Source organism: Podarcis vaucheri (assembly GCF_965113315.1).
Source record: "Podarcis vaucheri genome assembly, chromosome: 4".
In the NCBI taxonomy this organism is placed as follows: domain Eukaryota; kingdom Metazoa; phylum Chordata; class Lepidosauria; order Squamata; family Lacertidae; genus Podarcis; species Podarcis vaucheri.
Genome location: NC_138762.1, coordinates 25029170 through 25044810, shown reverse-complemented (window position 1 = coordinate 25044810; position 15641 = coordinate 25029170). Strand labels below are relative to the sequence as shown.

Sequence of the window (15641 nt, the reverse complement as noted above, 5' to 3'; positions counted from 1 at the left end):
TTCTAGTCTTCTGCATGAATTCTGCTGGGGAGCATTGTCCTAATGCTTCCTCGTTCCCCCAAAATTTCCTTGTATATCTCAGAACTGAATTCTAGCACTGGGATTTTATCCAGTCACATTTTACCAGTGGTCCATGACCTTATAAAATTGACCATAAGGAACTGAGGATCAAAGCGAGTATTTCTGATCATATCCTCCAGACAAAGGGCAATCATACTGGTTTAAGATAGTTTGAACAAAACTCAGCTGAGATGTTTGGGGAGCGGCATCTGTCAGTTTTGTGTACGCACGAAAATTGTGCAGTAGTTCAGAACCTTTACAACTGAGTCACTGGAGGGACCTTTGGACTGGTCATCCTTGAAGTACAACACATTAGTGCCAGAAATATCACTGATAAGGCAGTAGAGTGGCAGATGGAAGCTTCCTAAAAATCTGAACACTTTCTATGAAGCTCGCCTTCCCTTTTTTTGCAAGAGCAGCTGGAGATCTTGGGGAATTGTTTCATTTTATGCTAGAGTAAGGGCTAGTTAGGGAGGAGGCATATGCAGCACAAATTATTTTATTATATTCTCTAGCCAAAGGCAAGCCTTATGCAAATGTGCTGACCTACTCCTGGGTGCCAGATGTCATTGCTTTGGGAAAATGTTATTCCCCCCCCACCTCTTTGTTTATGTTCTGATCATTCAGCTATAACCCCAGGCAAAAATAGACTGCGTTTGTACTCCTTCACTTAAGTCTTTTTGTCAGTTTATTATTTTTCAGTGGCTCATGCAGAAGGCTGTTTTTGATATTTTGCAGAGAAAAAACTGGCGCAAGATGCTGAAACCGAGAAGTCCTGTGGACATTTTTAACTTTATTTCTCTCACTATCTGCTAGGGCAGAAGCTTTTGCAGTTAATTATGTAATTAATTTTAGTGCATTTCAGTGGAAGAGAAGCGTCAAAAGCAATGTAGAAGATAACATTATTCACATAATGTTTGCTGACTGAAAAAACAACAATTGCATCAAGCACTCCTATTCACTTCCATGATTTCTGTTAGTGACCTCAGACAAACATGCAAGTTGTGAGAATTTCTGCTCTGGTTTCAGTTTCTGATGGAATTCTTCTATCTCCCTAATCACAAGTGGGGTTTCCATGCAGCCATATTGTATAATTATTTAAGAATACTTTTGATCTGCCCTTCCTCGAAAAGGTATATGGTAAAGTTAAACATTGCTTCATCAGGTGTGCTTCCTGGGTATAGATATTACATCAAAATTCCAGCTAACATTTCCTCCTGCAAAAGTATAAGCTTCATGCTGTACTTAACTACTTTTAAAGTGCTGTGATTTGGGTAATAATGTTCTCTTCAACCTCTTTTCTCCCCCAACAGTCAAAAACCTTAACCATAAACAACACAGACACAGCAAGTGACATAGTCCTCATGGCCTTGCAGCAACTTGGAATCAACGTGAGTATTCATGATGTCATTTTAAAAAATGTACTCTTTAACAACTTGCATTATTGGCGGATGCGTGCTTACGTTATCCCATAGGTAGTAGAAAGCTATAGCACTCTCTAACTTGGGCCACCAGGAAAAATCATTGGTGGGGGAATGAACATTAACAGGACTCAGAGGAAATATATTTATTTTTCTGAGTTTTAATCCCCCCGATCTCTTTTCAGCAGAAAAGACAATCCACCTCTTTGCCTTAACGAATCTGTGTGTAGAGGAAGGTTTGGCTCTTGTTTCTACTTAGCCACCCGCTTCTAAAGCCTCAGTTGGCCCAAGAACTCATGCAATATGTACAAAACCTACAGTGTGGGGCTCTGGACCAAGATTGTAGCTGGAGTCTGGATAAAGCAATTTGTTCTGCCTGAAATGATTTGGAATTCTTCCTCTTGCCTTAATTTTGCTTCTTTGGCCAGAGTTACAAATTGCCAAAGCTGTACACCCTGCACTGTAGGAATCCCTTCCATTAGCTGTGGTCCTCTGTTTCAGAGCCAGGTGTATAAATAGCAGGATAATTGCACTGATTCTGGGGGTGGGGGGGTGGGGAAGAAACTGCATGGTCTGCAGGCCACTGAAGTGAACCCTGCAATGGTATTGAAGTAACATCCTTGGTGCAAGACGTGTATTTAAAGAAGACCAAGAGCCATTGGGATACCATCAGACATAATGTTTCTTTCCTTCACCTATATAATACCTAGCATAAAATACCCCATCTCCTAATACCACTCTACTGCATATTTCCATACTCCTGGGAGCAGGAAACCACAAAGCATAGTGCCAGTTTCTGTGACTGCCCTGTATAATAGGAGCAGTTTTAACTGTGGAATTGCATTTCTTTATTTTAGTTTTATTTGGTTTTCTTCAATATAGAATTACAAACAACAAATTGCAATACCTGTGTGATTGTGTTTTTAAAGGGCTCTGAAAAAGAATATCAACTTTGGGTGAATTCTGGTAGAGAAGATGCTCCATATCCCCTTATTGGTAAGTTTCTGGGAAGTTTATTTTTTAGTTCCTTTTCTATCCTGTCCCTGCCTCAGGGCTTGTGAGCATGTAGCAACAGCCAAAAAGCAAGCAACACACACACAAAAGACCAAAAGGAAACCCAATCCTTACTTGCACAAGTTTGGTTGTGGAGAGCCAGCAATTTTTATGTGTTCTCCATTTGGGATTTCAAATATGAAATCAGTCCATTAAACTAATAATAATAATAATAATAATAATAATAATAATAATAATAATAATAATAATAATAATAATTTATTATTTATACCCCGCCCATCTGGCTGGGCTTCCCCAGCCACTCTGGGCGGCTTCCAAAAGAATATTAAAATACTATAATACATCAAACATTAAAAGCTTCCCTTGGGAGGGTGGCTAGTCCTTTTCAGCTGAAGATGACAACCAGCTTACAGGAGGCACAGGCCTATGGATGTAATGCAGGTCGAGATCCACTTTTTTGTTTCTGCAGACTAGGTAGGTAAAAATGTCTAGGATGGTGGTGTGTTTGCCAGTACATCACTAAAGATAAATAATTGACCAATGAAATCCAAGCATCCTCCCCCCACCCTTGCGGTTAAGAGCTAATGTAGTTACAGGCTCTTAATAATAGTAGTACTGCTAGATTACTAATAACCTGGACATTTTAATCAAGAAATATACCCATTTGTCTTCTTCGATTCTGCACGTAGTCTTAATTCTATATCTGTTGGTGCAAAATATCAGGAACAGTCTTGAAAAGCAGATGGAAGGACGTTGAGTTCACAGAATCTCTTCCCCTGAAAGTTAGAACATAATTGTCTCTTGTTAAAACTCTGACAGATACTAAAGTGATACTCCTTTTTTACATTCACCTAGAAGCTTACCCAGAGCCCTGCTTCCATCTCTACTTGATATGCAGTGGGAGTTGCACAGACGCAGATCAGAAGCCAAATTGGTGGCCCTTGTTACTTCAGCTTTGTTCTCTGACTCCCATTACACCCACAAACAGATTTCCGGTTTCATAGCTTCCAAGTGCATTTTAAACGATTAATCCTCTGCAAAATTTCACAGAAGTGATCGAGCGTGCTATTCCAGCATTAGGCAGGATGTGTTTGAATTAATTTTGGAATATCTCCTTTACCTTTTGGAGCCATAAAGTGCCTCGGCTGTTCATATTTGTTGTGATCTGAAATGTACTTCTCTGTGCAACTCAGCAGTGGCCCGACTGATGCACCTGGAAGCTCCCAAGCAGCCTCACAAACACCCCCACTTGTTTGTCTCCATGGTAGTTCCATTTAGCTACCATGGCTAGTAGCAGTTGACAGATCTATACTCAGATCCAGCCCAGGGCAGTGTAGTGTAGTGGCTAAAGCGTTGGGCTAGGACTCAGAAGATCCTGGTTCATATCCCCACTCAGCCATGAAGTGCACTGGGATGTTGGGTCAGTCATGTTTCCTCAACCTAGCCTACCATAGTTGTTGTGAAGGTGAAGGTCAATGTATGGCACCTTAAGCTCCTTGGAGAAAAGGTGAGGTAGAAATGTAATTTAGAGGAAGGGCTTTTCCCCAGCCTGAACTTGCCAGAAATCAGATTGGGCACCTCTCAGGTGGGTGCCATTGCCATTATAAAAGAACAAGGGAGATGTTCAAATTGAGTTCCAGCACCTCTTTTTCTAGTAAAAATGCACTATTTAAATGCAATGCAACATTTGGGTGCCTGGGGAAACAGAGAAGATGGCATTCCTCGCCTCTCCCAATTCCAGATGCAGAAGTTTATAGGACTGCCAGTTAGGTATTATTTCAGCACTGGCGGTGGAACAGTGATCTCTATTGCACCTGAGGACAGCACCTTGTCTTAAAGGGTACAAGAAGGTCTTGTGGTGGGAAAGATGGAAGTAAATGGGGAAAAGAAGCTAAACTAAGAACTTGGATGCAGAACCCGGTGCCTTCCAGATGTGGCTCAGCTCCCAATTCCCTCCAGCCCCAGCCAGTATGACCCCAGTCTCCCCATCTCTGCAGCAAAGGGTAAGGAGCCCTATGTTGAAGCTTCATCCGGTCAACTGGGCCACCAGAAACACATCCTTTGGCTGGCCGGTGCCAAAATGCACATGTATGGGGCATTTCATTTCCCTCTGTTTCTGATGTTTCGGCTCATGCAGCCAAAACAGCAGGCTTGGGAGAACCCTGAAGTTTGCCAAAGTAAGGGAAATAAATATTTCGATAAACCCTAAAGGCTTGGGAGCCAAAGCAGCCCAAGGACGGTTGAATGCGTTCAGTGCCCATGTAATGGTGACTGACTGTTGAGGGCAGGAGAGTGAAAACCAGGAATACAGTGGAGGAGAGGGAACCCCAACCTGGGGACATGCCATGCTGCAGCAGTCTAAAATCAGGGGAGTAAAATGAGCACCAAACTGCTAGCTAAGGTTTCGGGAAATGAGGGAGAACAGATACTGAGGCTTATCAGAAGAAACATTGCACGGAGATAATAGTGTAGTGTAAGTCTGGTAGAGAGCATTTATTCTAAGGCTGCTGTGTGTTTTCTTTCTTTCTTTGTTTTTAAAGAGATAATAAATATCATTGCAGCATCCTTGGGAGGTGCTCATTCGTTGCCTGACCGCCACTCGGTGAAAATTAAACCCTCTTCCTCTTTCTTTGATAAGGACACGAGTATCCATTCGGAATTAAAATGAGCCACATTCGTGACACTTTGCCTCAGACCCAGGAATCAAAGGACTGCGTCTGCCCTCTGGAAGTTCAGGAGGCCATCCTAATTGAGCAGCTGCCCCGTGAGCGCCAGTGCCAGTTTGTAATCAAGCCAAGGCGCCTGGCCACTGGCCATGAGCTGAATGGTGAGTCTCTCTGCTTCGTCCAGAGAACATTTGTCAGATTAACTCTGTGTGGTAGCAAGCCAGCATCCATCCTGGAGAATGGGCAAAAGGAAGCACAGGGGCAGGCTAGACAGGGGGTCGTGCCAAACAAACTTCTTACTCCAGGGTTAGGTGGAAGTGGGGGTATTTTAAGAATTCTTTTCTTATTAGACCAAAGCTTACGTGAAGCCAGCCAAAGCTCCCAAGGAAATGGCCAGATTTCTTCATTATAGAGTCTGTGCTTGTGAATGACTAAAGCTTTTGTTCAAAGCAATCTTACTTCAGCTTCAGAAGGCCTCCTTGGCTTAAAGAGAGAACACATTGGGTCTAGTTGTCCCTTTTTCTTCTGTTTTTTCCATAAGTGAACATTTCTCAAGGCTTACCTGAATGGTTTATCCATACTTTTGCAATTTATTTACATAACATCAATTCACAAATCTGGTCTCCTCTTGAGGGCCTTGGGGAAGTAACAATACTTAAAACGAGGGGGGGTGAATGGGGGATGGACTGTACATTTGAACTCTCTCATTGCAGTGTTGCATCAAAGGTTGTGGCTTCTGGAACCTCTTTTTTGTGAGTTGAGGAACTCCTGAACATTTGCAGAGGAGGATTCTGGAAGGTGGTCTGGAATGCCCATGCAGTCCCCATGGGATTCCCGTTGATCTTCTCACTGTTACTTTCTATGACTTTGGCCTACGGGAGGGAATGGGCTTCTTTTGAGAACTGCACTCCCTCAGATGCAAGCTGTCAAGGGCTCCCTACAGACTCTGGCCAGAGCCGGAGCCAGTGGTGAATGCAGCCACTCACTTCTCTTGCTTAGCCCCCCACCAACACCTCTCTCCTTTCCCCGCTTTCAGTCATGCTGGGGAAGCTTGTTTGCTAGATGAAATGCTAGATAAGCTTCCAGTTATGAATCTGGTGAGTGGAGCAGTCTGGATGAGACGCTGGGTCCCATCCAGGCCCTGTTTATAATCTTGTAGAAGAGGCTGCTGAACCAGCCAAAACAGTTCATTAAGATAATGGCTTTGGTTGGCCAGTTACGTACTGCTATTTGCTATATCCAAAGAGGTGGCTCTGTTGCCATAGACATGAATGGATGGACCATTTCCCATCTCACCTGACTGGATGCTACCATCATTTTAGGATGGACAGCCATAGGACAAGGGGGTGGGGCTGTGCAAGAGAGAGTTGTCTGTATAAGAATTTGGCTGAAACTGAAAGCTGGGGACACAGAAGCATGACTTGCTTTGTGCTGATCTCAAACTGTGTCTACGGGGGCTTTCCTGGAAACCTGGTGGGGAAGCAAGATCTGTTGGGATGTTGACGGTGCGATCTCCTTCAGCCTGTGCTCAGGTTGTGTATATGGGTAAATGAAACCGTATATCCTAAAGACACCACCATCTCCACTGACCATAATTCCATGGAAACTGAACCCCGGGTAATCACAGGCGCCTCAGCACTTTCTTGCTGCTCAGAGATTGGAGTTGCACGCAACAATACATAGAAGACTTTGCCTACTGTTTTCAGGACTACAGCTTTGCATTGTTTTTGCGTAACAGAATGTAATGCCACTATCTAATGTAAGCAAGTGTATTATAGCATAGCTGTTCAAGTCACAGAAGACACCTGCCTCCTCTGCCCTCCTGCCCAGGCTCCTTGCCACATGGCTTGCTATTTCTGAAGCAACTTTGCAAGTATAAAGGACATGTTTATTCTCTTACCCATCACAGTCAGCAAAATGCTCCAAGTGCATTGACCAGGGCACCCTCCTTGTGAAAGCGGAAGTAGTTTCCAAATTTAGCCTCTCTTATGACCTCTACAAAGACCTCTTTCAGATTCTCTTCTTTATTTTCTTTGGGGTGCTGATAATTTCCACATTCAAGCTTCGTATAATGCTTCTCTGAACCTCCAGTATCTCTGTTGCATCCGCACACTGCCCCTTCTTATCCACATTCATATTATGACCCTTTATAGCTTATCTTTTCCATCTGGTCTGGGCAGACGCTTCCTGCCAGGCCGAAAAATGTAGGTCCTGTTCTTCTGTGTTCATCAGGAGTTTGTTCTCTGTTCTCTGCGGAGTTATTTGGCAACAGAAGCACCCCCTTGTGGTTATTCAGTGCTACAATAAGAAGCATTGATCAGTAAACCCTACCGGACGTGCATATATTCATTATTTTTTCTTGAAACAATGATGGCTAGAAACTTAAGAATCTGAGCAAAGCGTCTGAAACTCCCAGCTTTGTTGCTTTGTGAAGTGGTTGTATATCTTTGCTATCTTTAGCCTCTACAATTGTTAAAAGTTAGCAGTCCAGAATCCAGAGAATAGTCTGTTGCTGCATCATTGCTGCAGATGTTGATCATATATATATGATCAACATATACAGCTCTGTTCCAGTAACAAGAAGCCGAAAGCACCAGCCTGAAGATGACGAGTGAGACCTCGTCGAAACGTCACACAGACACCCCGACTCTTACACGGGAAGACACCCGAAGACACCAAAACCTGCATTCCTGTACCCGTGAAAATCTACGAAAGCATATATATATATATATATATATATATATATATATATATATATATGTCAGTAGGAGGGTATTGGGAGCTGCATATAGCAGTGGGTTGTTATTTTTAAAAATGTTATTGCAGATGTCTTTGGCTTTTGTTACAGAACCTGACCTTCCTTTGTCTCATTGTACTTCCTTCTGGACATCTTTTCTGCCTGCTGAGATGCCATATGGCAGCTGCCCAGGCTTTCCAGAATTCACCAGCAGTGTGAAATACGTTTGCATAGGAATTAGATTGACAGTTGCTTCCAAAATGGATGTGCATTGCCTTGCAACTCTACAGCTCTGTTTTTTTGACACTGGCCAAGTCACAACTTGATTACAAAAATATATCCAAACCATTCTGGGTAAAAGAAGCCTTTCCTTTCTGAGCAGGTTTCCACCACCCCCTCAAAGTTCATAGGCAGATGTCCCAACATTCGCTTCTCCACACAGTCTTTTATATTGATATTGCTAACAATCAATGTCATGTATTTTATCATTGCAGAGGGTCTGCCCTCCAAGTTACTTATATAGCTGTCTCTTACAAGGCAACTGAGCACTGTCATTGGGTCTCAAATCTTAGTAACTGAAGAAACACAGAAGTCTGCTGCACAAGTAGAGCTGTAATGTTGGATACAACCCAGTATTTTTGGATCGATTTCATCCCAATTACAGTGGTGCCTCGCAAGACGAAAAGAATCCGTTCTGTGATTCTCTTCGTCTAGCGGTTTTTTCGTCTTGCGAAGCAAGCCCATTGACGGATTATCGGATTAGCGCTATTAGCGGCTTATCGGCTCAGCTGATAAGCGGCTTAGCAGCTTAGAAAAAGGGGGGAGGGGGGGAAAACCCGCAGGAACTCGCAAGACATTTTCGTCTTGCGAAGCAAGCCCATAGGAGATTTGTTTTGCGAAGCACCTCCAAAACGGAAAACTCTTTCGTCTAGCGAGTTTTCCGTCTTGCGAGGCATTCGTCTTGCGGGGCACCACTGTACATTGATGCAAATTACATTTGTCTTCTCTTGCCTACGCAGCTTCCCCCATTCTCTTCAGGTGCTGGTTTTAACTTATCAAGTGCTAAGCAGCTGCAACCCAGCACTCCTCCATGGAGCTCACATAGGAAAGGGGTTGAAAGTGAAACTGCCCAGATCAAAATGCTGCTGTACATATCTGCGGTATCTGCCTGATGCAACCATATTGAAAATCAGCAGGGCCTTCGTGAACTTGGGGTTACGTCAACTGCTTCTGGTTCCAAGAAGATAACTGCTACTGCTGTTCTCTCCTCTGGCCAGCTGCCATGGTAACACAGAGGGCGCAGCTGGTTGCTGAGTCTGGAGGCCTTGGGCTCCAGAAAGGTGATTGCTGACACTGCCACCCAGTGCAGCAACAGATTCCTGAATGGTTAAGTTTCTAGATCTCATGGTTTGGAAAGACAATTAAGCAAAGAACTCCTACCCCAAAGTTTGCATTCAAAAGCAAGCCAAGCAGTGATAGTTTTCACCAGGCTGCTATGCAGTTGGTATTGTTTTCATTTTTACATCACTGAATGTTTCGTGGAAACAAGTTTAAAACAAGCTTTAAAGCAAAGTACATTTATCAGTCAAGTGCTGCTGACTTTTAAGCTTTTAGCTAAAAGTATTCTTCCCATTCCCATAGTTAAAGCGAACTTCTGTAATTACATGCTGTACAACAAAAACAATTTCCCCCTGCCTGAAATCATATAGGGTAATATTGCATGATCAATATTTTGCTGTATAACATGGCCAGGGATGGGGAACTGTTTTGGTTCTAGTGATCTCACTGCCGTTTTTTATCATTATTATATTTCTTTATTTCATGGGTTTCTAGTCTGCCTTTTAGATTATAATACACTCCCAAGATGGTGGCTTTGAGAGATGGAAGGGCTTGTGGCTAGAGCTGGAGGAGGTACACGCGCTTGAAATTCTGCGTATTATCAGAACTTTAAAGCTTCAATCAGAAGCTGTCGCCTTTTTGTACAGTTACATTGGACATAAGTAGACTTTTTGTTCTCCTTCCCCCTATGAAGGAAAAGCAACATGAGGAAAAACAAAAACTACCTGCACCTGCAAAAGTTTCAGGGTGGTCATATGCTTTGTTTGCAATAAGTGCATGTCCTGTAATTTCCTACTGAAATACTATAACTATTCATGCCACAAATATTTGAGGTAGCGGGGTTGATCCCATTGCATTGCATTGCACTACACCCCCCCCAGCAGTAATACTGTTGTAGTATTGGGGAAGTATAGCAAAATAAAGCTCGCTCTACGTGGGGCTGCCCTTGAGACTGACCCAGAAACTCCAGCGGGTGCAGAATGCTGCAGCGAGACTCCTTATGAGGTCTTCGCTGCGAGATCACATTCACCCGGTGCTACACCAGCTGCACTGGCTCCCGGTGGAGTACAGGATCAGATTTAAGGTGCTGGTTTTAACCTTTAAAGCCCTATACGGCCTAGGACCCTCGTACCTACGGGACCGCCTCTCCTGGTATGCCCCACAGAGAAACTTACGGTCTTCAAATGAAAACATCTTGAAGGTCCCAGGCCACAGAGAAGTTAGGCTGGCCTCAACTAGAGCCAGGGCTTTTTCGGCTGTGGCTCCAATCTGGTGGAACGCTCTGTCACAAGAGACTAGGGCCCTGCGGGACTTGACATCTTTCCGCAGGGCCTGCAAGACAGAGCTGTTCCACCAGGCCTTTGGCCAGGGCACAGCCTGACTCCCTCCCTCGGCAATCTTCGCGGAGCTCTGGCCCAATGGTTGCCAGTGGCCTGAATTAATTAATTTTATAATGAATGATTTTAGAGTGTTGTTTATGTCATACTTTTATACTGTTTTATTGTTGTTAGCCGCCCTGAGCCCGGCTTCGGCTGGGGAGGGCGGGATATAAATAAAATTTATTATTATTATTATAAATCCAATCCTAATGCAATATTTTTGTGTCAAGAGCATGTTGCGGAATGTAGCTGCAAAATACCCATCTGGAGAAGGCCTTAGTGAGCTGGATTTTAAAAATATGCCCTTCATTGTATGAATGCAGCCATGGCTAAGCACAGTTCTAGGAATTCCTCTTAAACCCATGCACGTTACCATATAGTGTGGGTGCCAAACGGACGACGGTTGGTTCATCGCAACCACTAAAGAGAAGGAAATAAAGGATATGACATTAATTTGTGTGGTGTAGTGTAACAGGAAACCTCTTTCTTTCCTTGCAGAGTGTAGCCAAAAGCCACTGAAAAGGAAAAGATCCACTATAAACTGGGCCTTTTGGCGGGGTGCCGAAGCTCCTCCTTCCCCAACGTCTGCCCAAGGGAAGCTATTTGGACACCCTCTGCCAGACAAGCTGCCCAAGCCAATCTTTGTAAGTATCCCATACATTCAGTGACTGGTGACTGAACTTCAGCAGAATCCCTTTGTTTTTTTGAGATTATCTATGACGACTCATTTTACATGCCTGTGAAAAAGAGGACGTATCCTGGAAAAATAGGACATATGGCAACCCTAAATATGCATATATATATATATTTCTTTTTCTTTAACAGGACATGCTTTCTTTCCTGAACCAAGAGGGGCCTTTCACTGAGGGCATTTTCCGACGTTCTGCAAGTGCAAAATCTTGCAGAGAGCTAAAGGAGAAGCTTGATTCGGGAGCTGAAGTGAACTTACTCGGCGAGTCCATTTTGGTGATAGCCTCTGTGCTTAAGGTAGACAGGCATTTGTCCTCCTTCATCCCCTCTGCCACCCTCTAAGATTTATGTTATGGATTCTGTAGCCTAGGATGTTTCTTTTTTTGAACCAAGTTAGACTTCCAAAATAGTCATCTGTGTTGATCTTATCAACAACTGGATTATGGGCATTCTTGAACTATTTTTGGGCTCAAGAATAGGATTTCCTCTGGGCAGCCAATTCAGAACTGCTCTTCCATAACTGAGCCATCCTTTAGCCTTTTGTTGTGGCCATGATAGATCACTTACTCTCCTCTATGGGCAGGTCCACAATGCAGGGATGGGAGGCCAGGATGGTAAAGAAATTCCTGCCTGGTCCTGTGATTTTACAGGGCTTTCAAAAAAAGAAAACAAACCTTGTTAGAAATTTTAAAGAAAAGGTAACATCTTAGTAAGGAGAGAGAAAGAGAAATCAGAGCAAGTGTCTTATCATAGAGCCTCCTGGTGGCTTTCAGGATGTTCTGTAATGGAATGTGGTGGCGTCTAGATTAAAAGAAATGTTAGTAAATAGAATGAGCTACTCATGGGAGAGTAAGCTGGAATAACTGGGGCCACAGGATAACTTCAGAGTGGGATAGGTTTCAAAATGCAGGTGCTTGATGCCAAACACTTGCTGATGGATGAAAAAATAGCCACCATGACACCCTCCAGATGTTGTGGGTTCCAACTCCCATCATCCCTGGCCATGCTGGAGGGCACTGCATTGGTCACCCTTTCTTTAATACATAAGGAAATATTTTATTTGCTCCTTTGGAATTTTGCCCTTCTTCCAAGGGCTCAAAGGGGCTATCCAAATAGATTTGTGTAGTAAGCCTCGGAGGTTGGTTGGGCCAAGAGGTGCTGAACTGCATAAGGCTACCCTGGCTGTGTTGGACTTTGAGACAACATTTTGTTTGTTATTCTGCACTGGCTGATAACAGATTAATTTTTTCAGTCTCAAACCAGTGAAGGTGCTGTTGCACTCATGCCCTGCTCATGAGCTTCCCATAGGAATCTAGTTGACCGCTGTGCAAGCAGAATGCTGGGCTAAACAGACCTTTGGTCCAGCAGGGCTGTTCTTAGCATTATGAAGTAATTAGCTACTGTTTCATTTACTCTGTGAGAAATGACTCAAATCCATCCATAGCAATTGAAATGGTTTAGACAGGACCAAAATTGTTCATTGATGCACTAGTAGACAATCTTATGATCTACAGGGATTTTGTTCCAGCAATTCCATAGTTTACTTCTTATGAAACAGTCCCCCACAAATGGTTGCTCATCCATACGTTTCTTCCTTCTTCCTCAGGATTTTTTGCGCAATATCCCAGGCAGCGTTTTCTCATCCCAGCTCTGTGATCAGTGGGTTTCCTTAATGGATGAAGGGAACGATGAAGAGAAGATAAAAAGCACCCACAGGTAGAATTGTTTGTGTAACCTCCTCTGCTGCTTCCAGAAATGAATACCCAGAAAAAAAGCAGAATGTTCTTGTTGCAGACAAGCTTATAAATTTAGATTTGATTCTTCAGCATTCCATTTTGGTCCCCTGGTCAATATTCTCACCTGTTCATGGCATGGCAGGAAAGAAGATATACGGTTCAGATCTCTGTGCTTTAAAATAGAATGAGATTTATTTCCTTTGTGGATTTCCACTTACCATGAAGTGGGCTCCAGATTGGCGTAGCTAGGAGGCTAGGCTGGGGAATGGCAGAAGGAAGAGTCCGGAGTGAAATTTTTGCAAACAGTCTTGTGTTCTGAAGAGTTGTGTGTTTTGTGTGTTGCTAGGCTAATGGAACAACTACCTGGAGCCAACGTGATGCTGCTGCGGTACCTGTTTGGAGTCCTACACAGCATAGAAAGGCAGTCTGAAGACAATAAGATGACTGCGTTCAATTTAGCAGTGTGCATTGGACCCAGCTTACTCTGGCTACCAGCTGCCACAAACTCTTGGACTGAAGAAGAATTCACCATGAAAGTAGGCTAAGAAACAGTTCTGCTTAGAAGTTCTGCTTCAGAGGTTCCCATAAAGTGGCAGAAGGGCCAGTTAGTCTGCCTTAAAATTAAGCTATTTGCTGTGTAGGCAGGGCAACCTTAGTGAGTTCAGACCCAAATCCCTTGCTCCTGATTTTCCACAGCTTTTTAAGCTCCAGTGTTTACATCTTTCCACCATTATATTACCTGTTTTACTTTCCCTACTTCATTGGTCTTGCTCTGTGCACCTGGCCAAAAAGCTGGTGAGATGTGTTACTTGGGAGGAGGTGGTGAGGAACGTCATAAGTTTCTAACCTAATACCATAGTATACCCTGTTCCTTCTTCAGAGATCGCCTCTAGAGCTAGGTGTCATACACAGCTGCTTTTGAAGAAACAGATGAGCCTGTGAGCAGTATTCAGCTAAGTTTTAGGTATGGTAGACCCATGGAAATTAATGGACCTCACTTAAATATGTCCATTAATTTCAGTGGGTCTACTCTGAGTAAACCTTGGTTGACTACTAACCTGTATTATTGAGACGGTGAAGATATGTGATGAGCCAAAATGATCCTTCCAACTTTTGTACTGGGAAGGCACAGTTGCAAGATGGGAGGTGGGATGCAAATAGTGGCAAAGAGTTTTCCTCACTCCTGGTGCCATTTGCGCTACCTGCTTGCTTGGAGCAATTTCTTCAGTGCTTCCTAGTTCCTTCTACCCACAAGACACTAGTGTGAGGACAAGAAATGTGACTGCATGGCTCAGATTGAGGTCAGGAATAGGAAGTAATGCTTTCTGCCGTCTGTCTGGAATCACCATTGGAGTTGAAACTAGGAAGCACTGAACAAAAAGCCTTCTCCACCCAGCCACCCCTGGCAGCAGCAAGGAATGCAACCTTTGCTGGCAGTAGGACCATATGAACCGGCACCAGAAGCAGCAGAAATATGTGGGCAGGGGCACAGCTTCAGGAAATCTTACCACCACCACGACACTGACCCACCCCCAAGCACCCAGCTTCAAGGTGCTGTTGTAGCAAAAAGGACAAAAGCTATGCACATTTCTTTTTAATGTCTCTGTTAGAGACAGGAAGCTTAGATGGATCTCAGAGTTTGCTTGTGTGTGTGTGCATATTCTCCCACACACACAAATCAACATTTTTGTAGAAAGCTTTATTTGAGGAAGAGAGAAAGACGCTTCCCCCTCTGTGCAGAGAGTTTTTCTTTGTTTGTGGACAAGTAGACAAATGTGCAGCTTCCAGTGTGCAGCTTGAAGTGTTTTAATTTTAAAAAAGAAGAAGAGGGGATCAAATTATTTTGTTGAATGCATGCATTTGCCTGAAGCCAATGGTGCCTCCTGTGCTCTCTTTTGCCCCCAAAATGAATAAATGTTATTTTTGTTAACTGAAAAGACATGCCCGCACAGATGTTTAGCTAGGTGCTATTAAAGTCAAGAGCACCAGTCATCCCACCCTGCTTTCCATATGCATCCAATAACTCTTATAGGGCACTTTCAGATTCCAGTCCAGTCTTTGGGAGGCAGCCTAGAACAAACAGGTTGAACTAGGAGGATTTGTGTGGGAGGAAAAGAACTGGCACAGAAATGAGAGCACACAACAGATGACAGGAGGCAGGCAGGCAAGGGAAATGTTCTAGCGCTAAGCAGAAGAGGAAGGCGTTGTGGAAAGAGCCTGTCCTGTGCCAAGGAAACAGCAGGGACTGGGAGGAAGGCTCATTTGCTTTAAAAAGTTCGTGCTAATACATATACCGTATTTTTCACTCCATAAGACACACTTTTTTCCTCCTTAAAAGTAAGGGGAAATGTGAGTACGTCTTATGGAGCGAATGGCGCTGTGCAGAGAGGGAGAGCTGCGCAGCGCCCCTTCAGCGAAGCGGCTCTCCTGCAAAGCGGGCGGAGGAACGGAGCCCTGCTTGCTGTCCTGGCTTCTGCCTTAGCAGTGTGCAGCCTCTTCCGGGCAGGGGGAGCCTTCATCCCGCTGTCCTGAAGAGGCTTCACACGGCTATCCCAGAAGCCAGAACAGCAAGAGGCTATCCCAGAAGCCAGATCCCTCTT

General features: G+C 43.9%; 1 protein-coding gene across 4 annotated transcripts in view; it reads left to right on the top strand.

Moving 5' to 3' along the window:
- ARHGAP20 (Rho GTPase activating protein 20) overlaps positions 1-15641 on the top strand; it is a 79827-nt gene that overhangs the window by 62954 nt on the left and 1232 nt on the right. For all 4 annotated transcript variants that reach the window (XM_082220413.1, XM_082220415.1, XM_082220414.1 and 1 more), the window contains exons 7-13: positions 1374-1451; positions 2411-2477; positions 5134-5322; positions 11114-11259; positions 11441-11602; positions 12912-13021; positions 13388-13577. In XM_082220413.1, coding sequence (XP_082076539.1) covers positions 1374-1451; positions 2411-2477; positions 5134-5322; positions 11114-11259; positions 11441-11602; positions 12912-13021; positions 13388-13577 — 942 coding nt within the window. The remainder of the gene's footprint in view (positions 1-1373; positions 1452-2410; positions 2478-5133; positions 5323-11113; positions 11260-11440; positions 11603-12911; positions 13022-13387; positions 13578-15641) is intronic.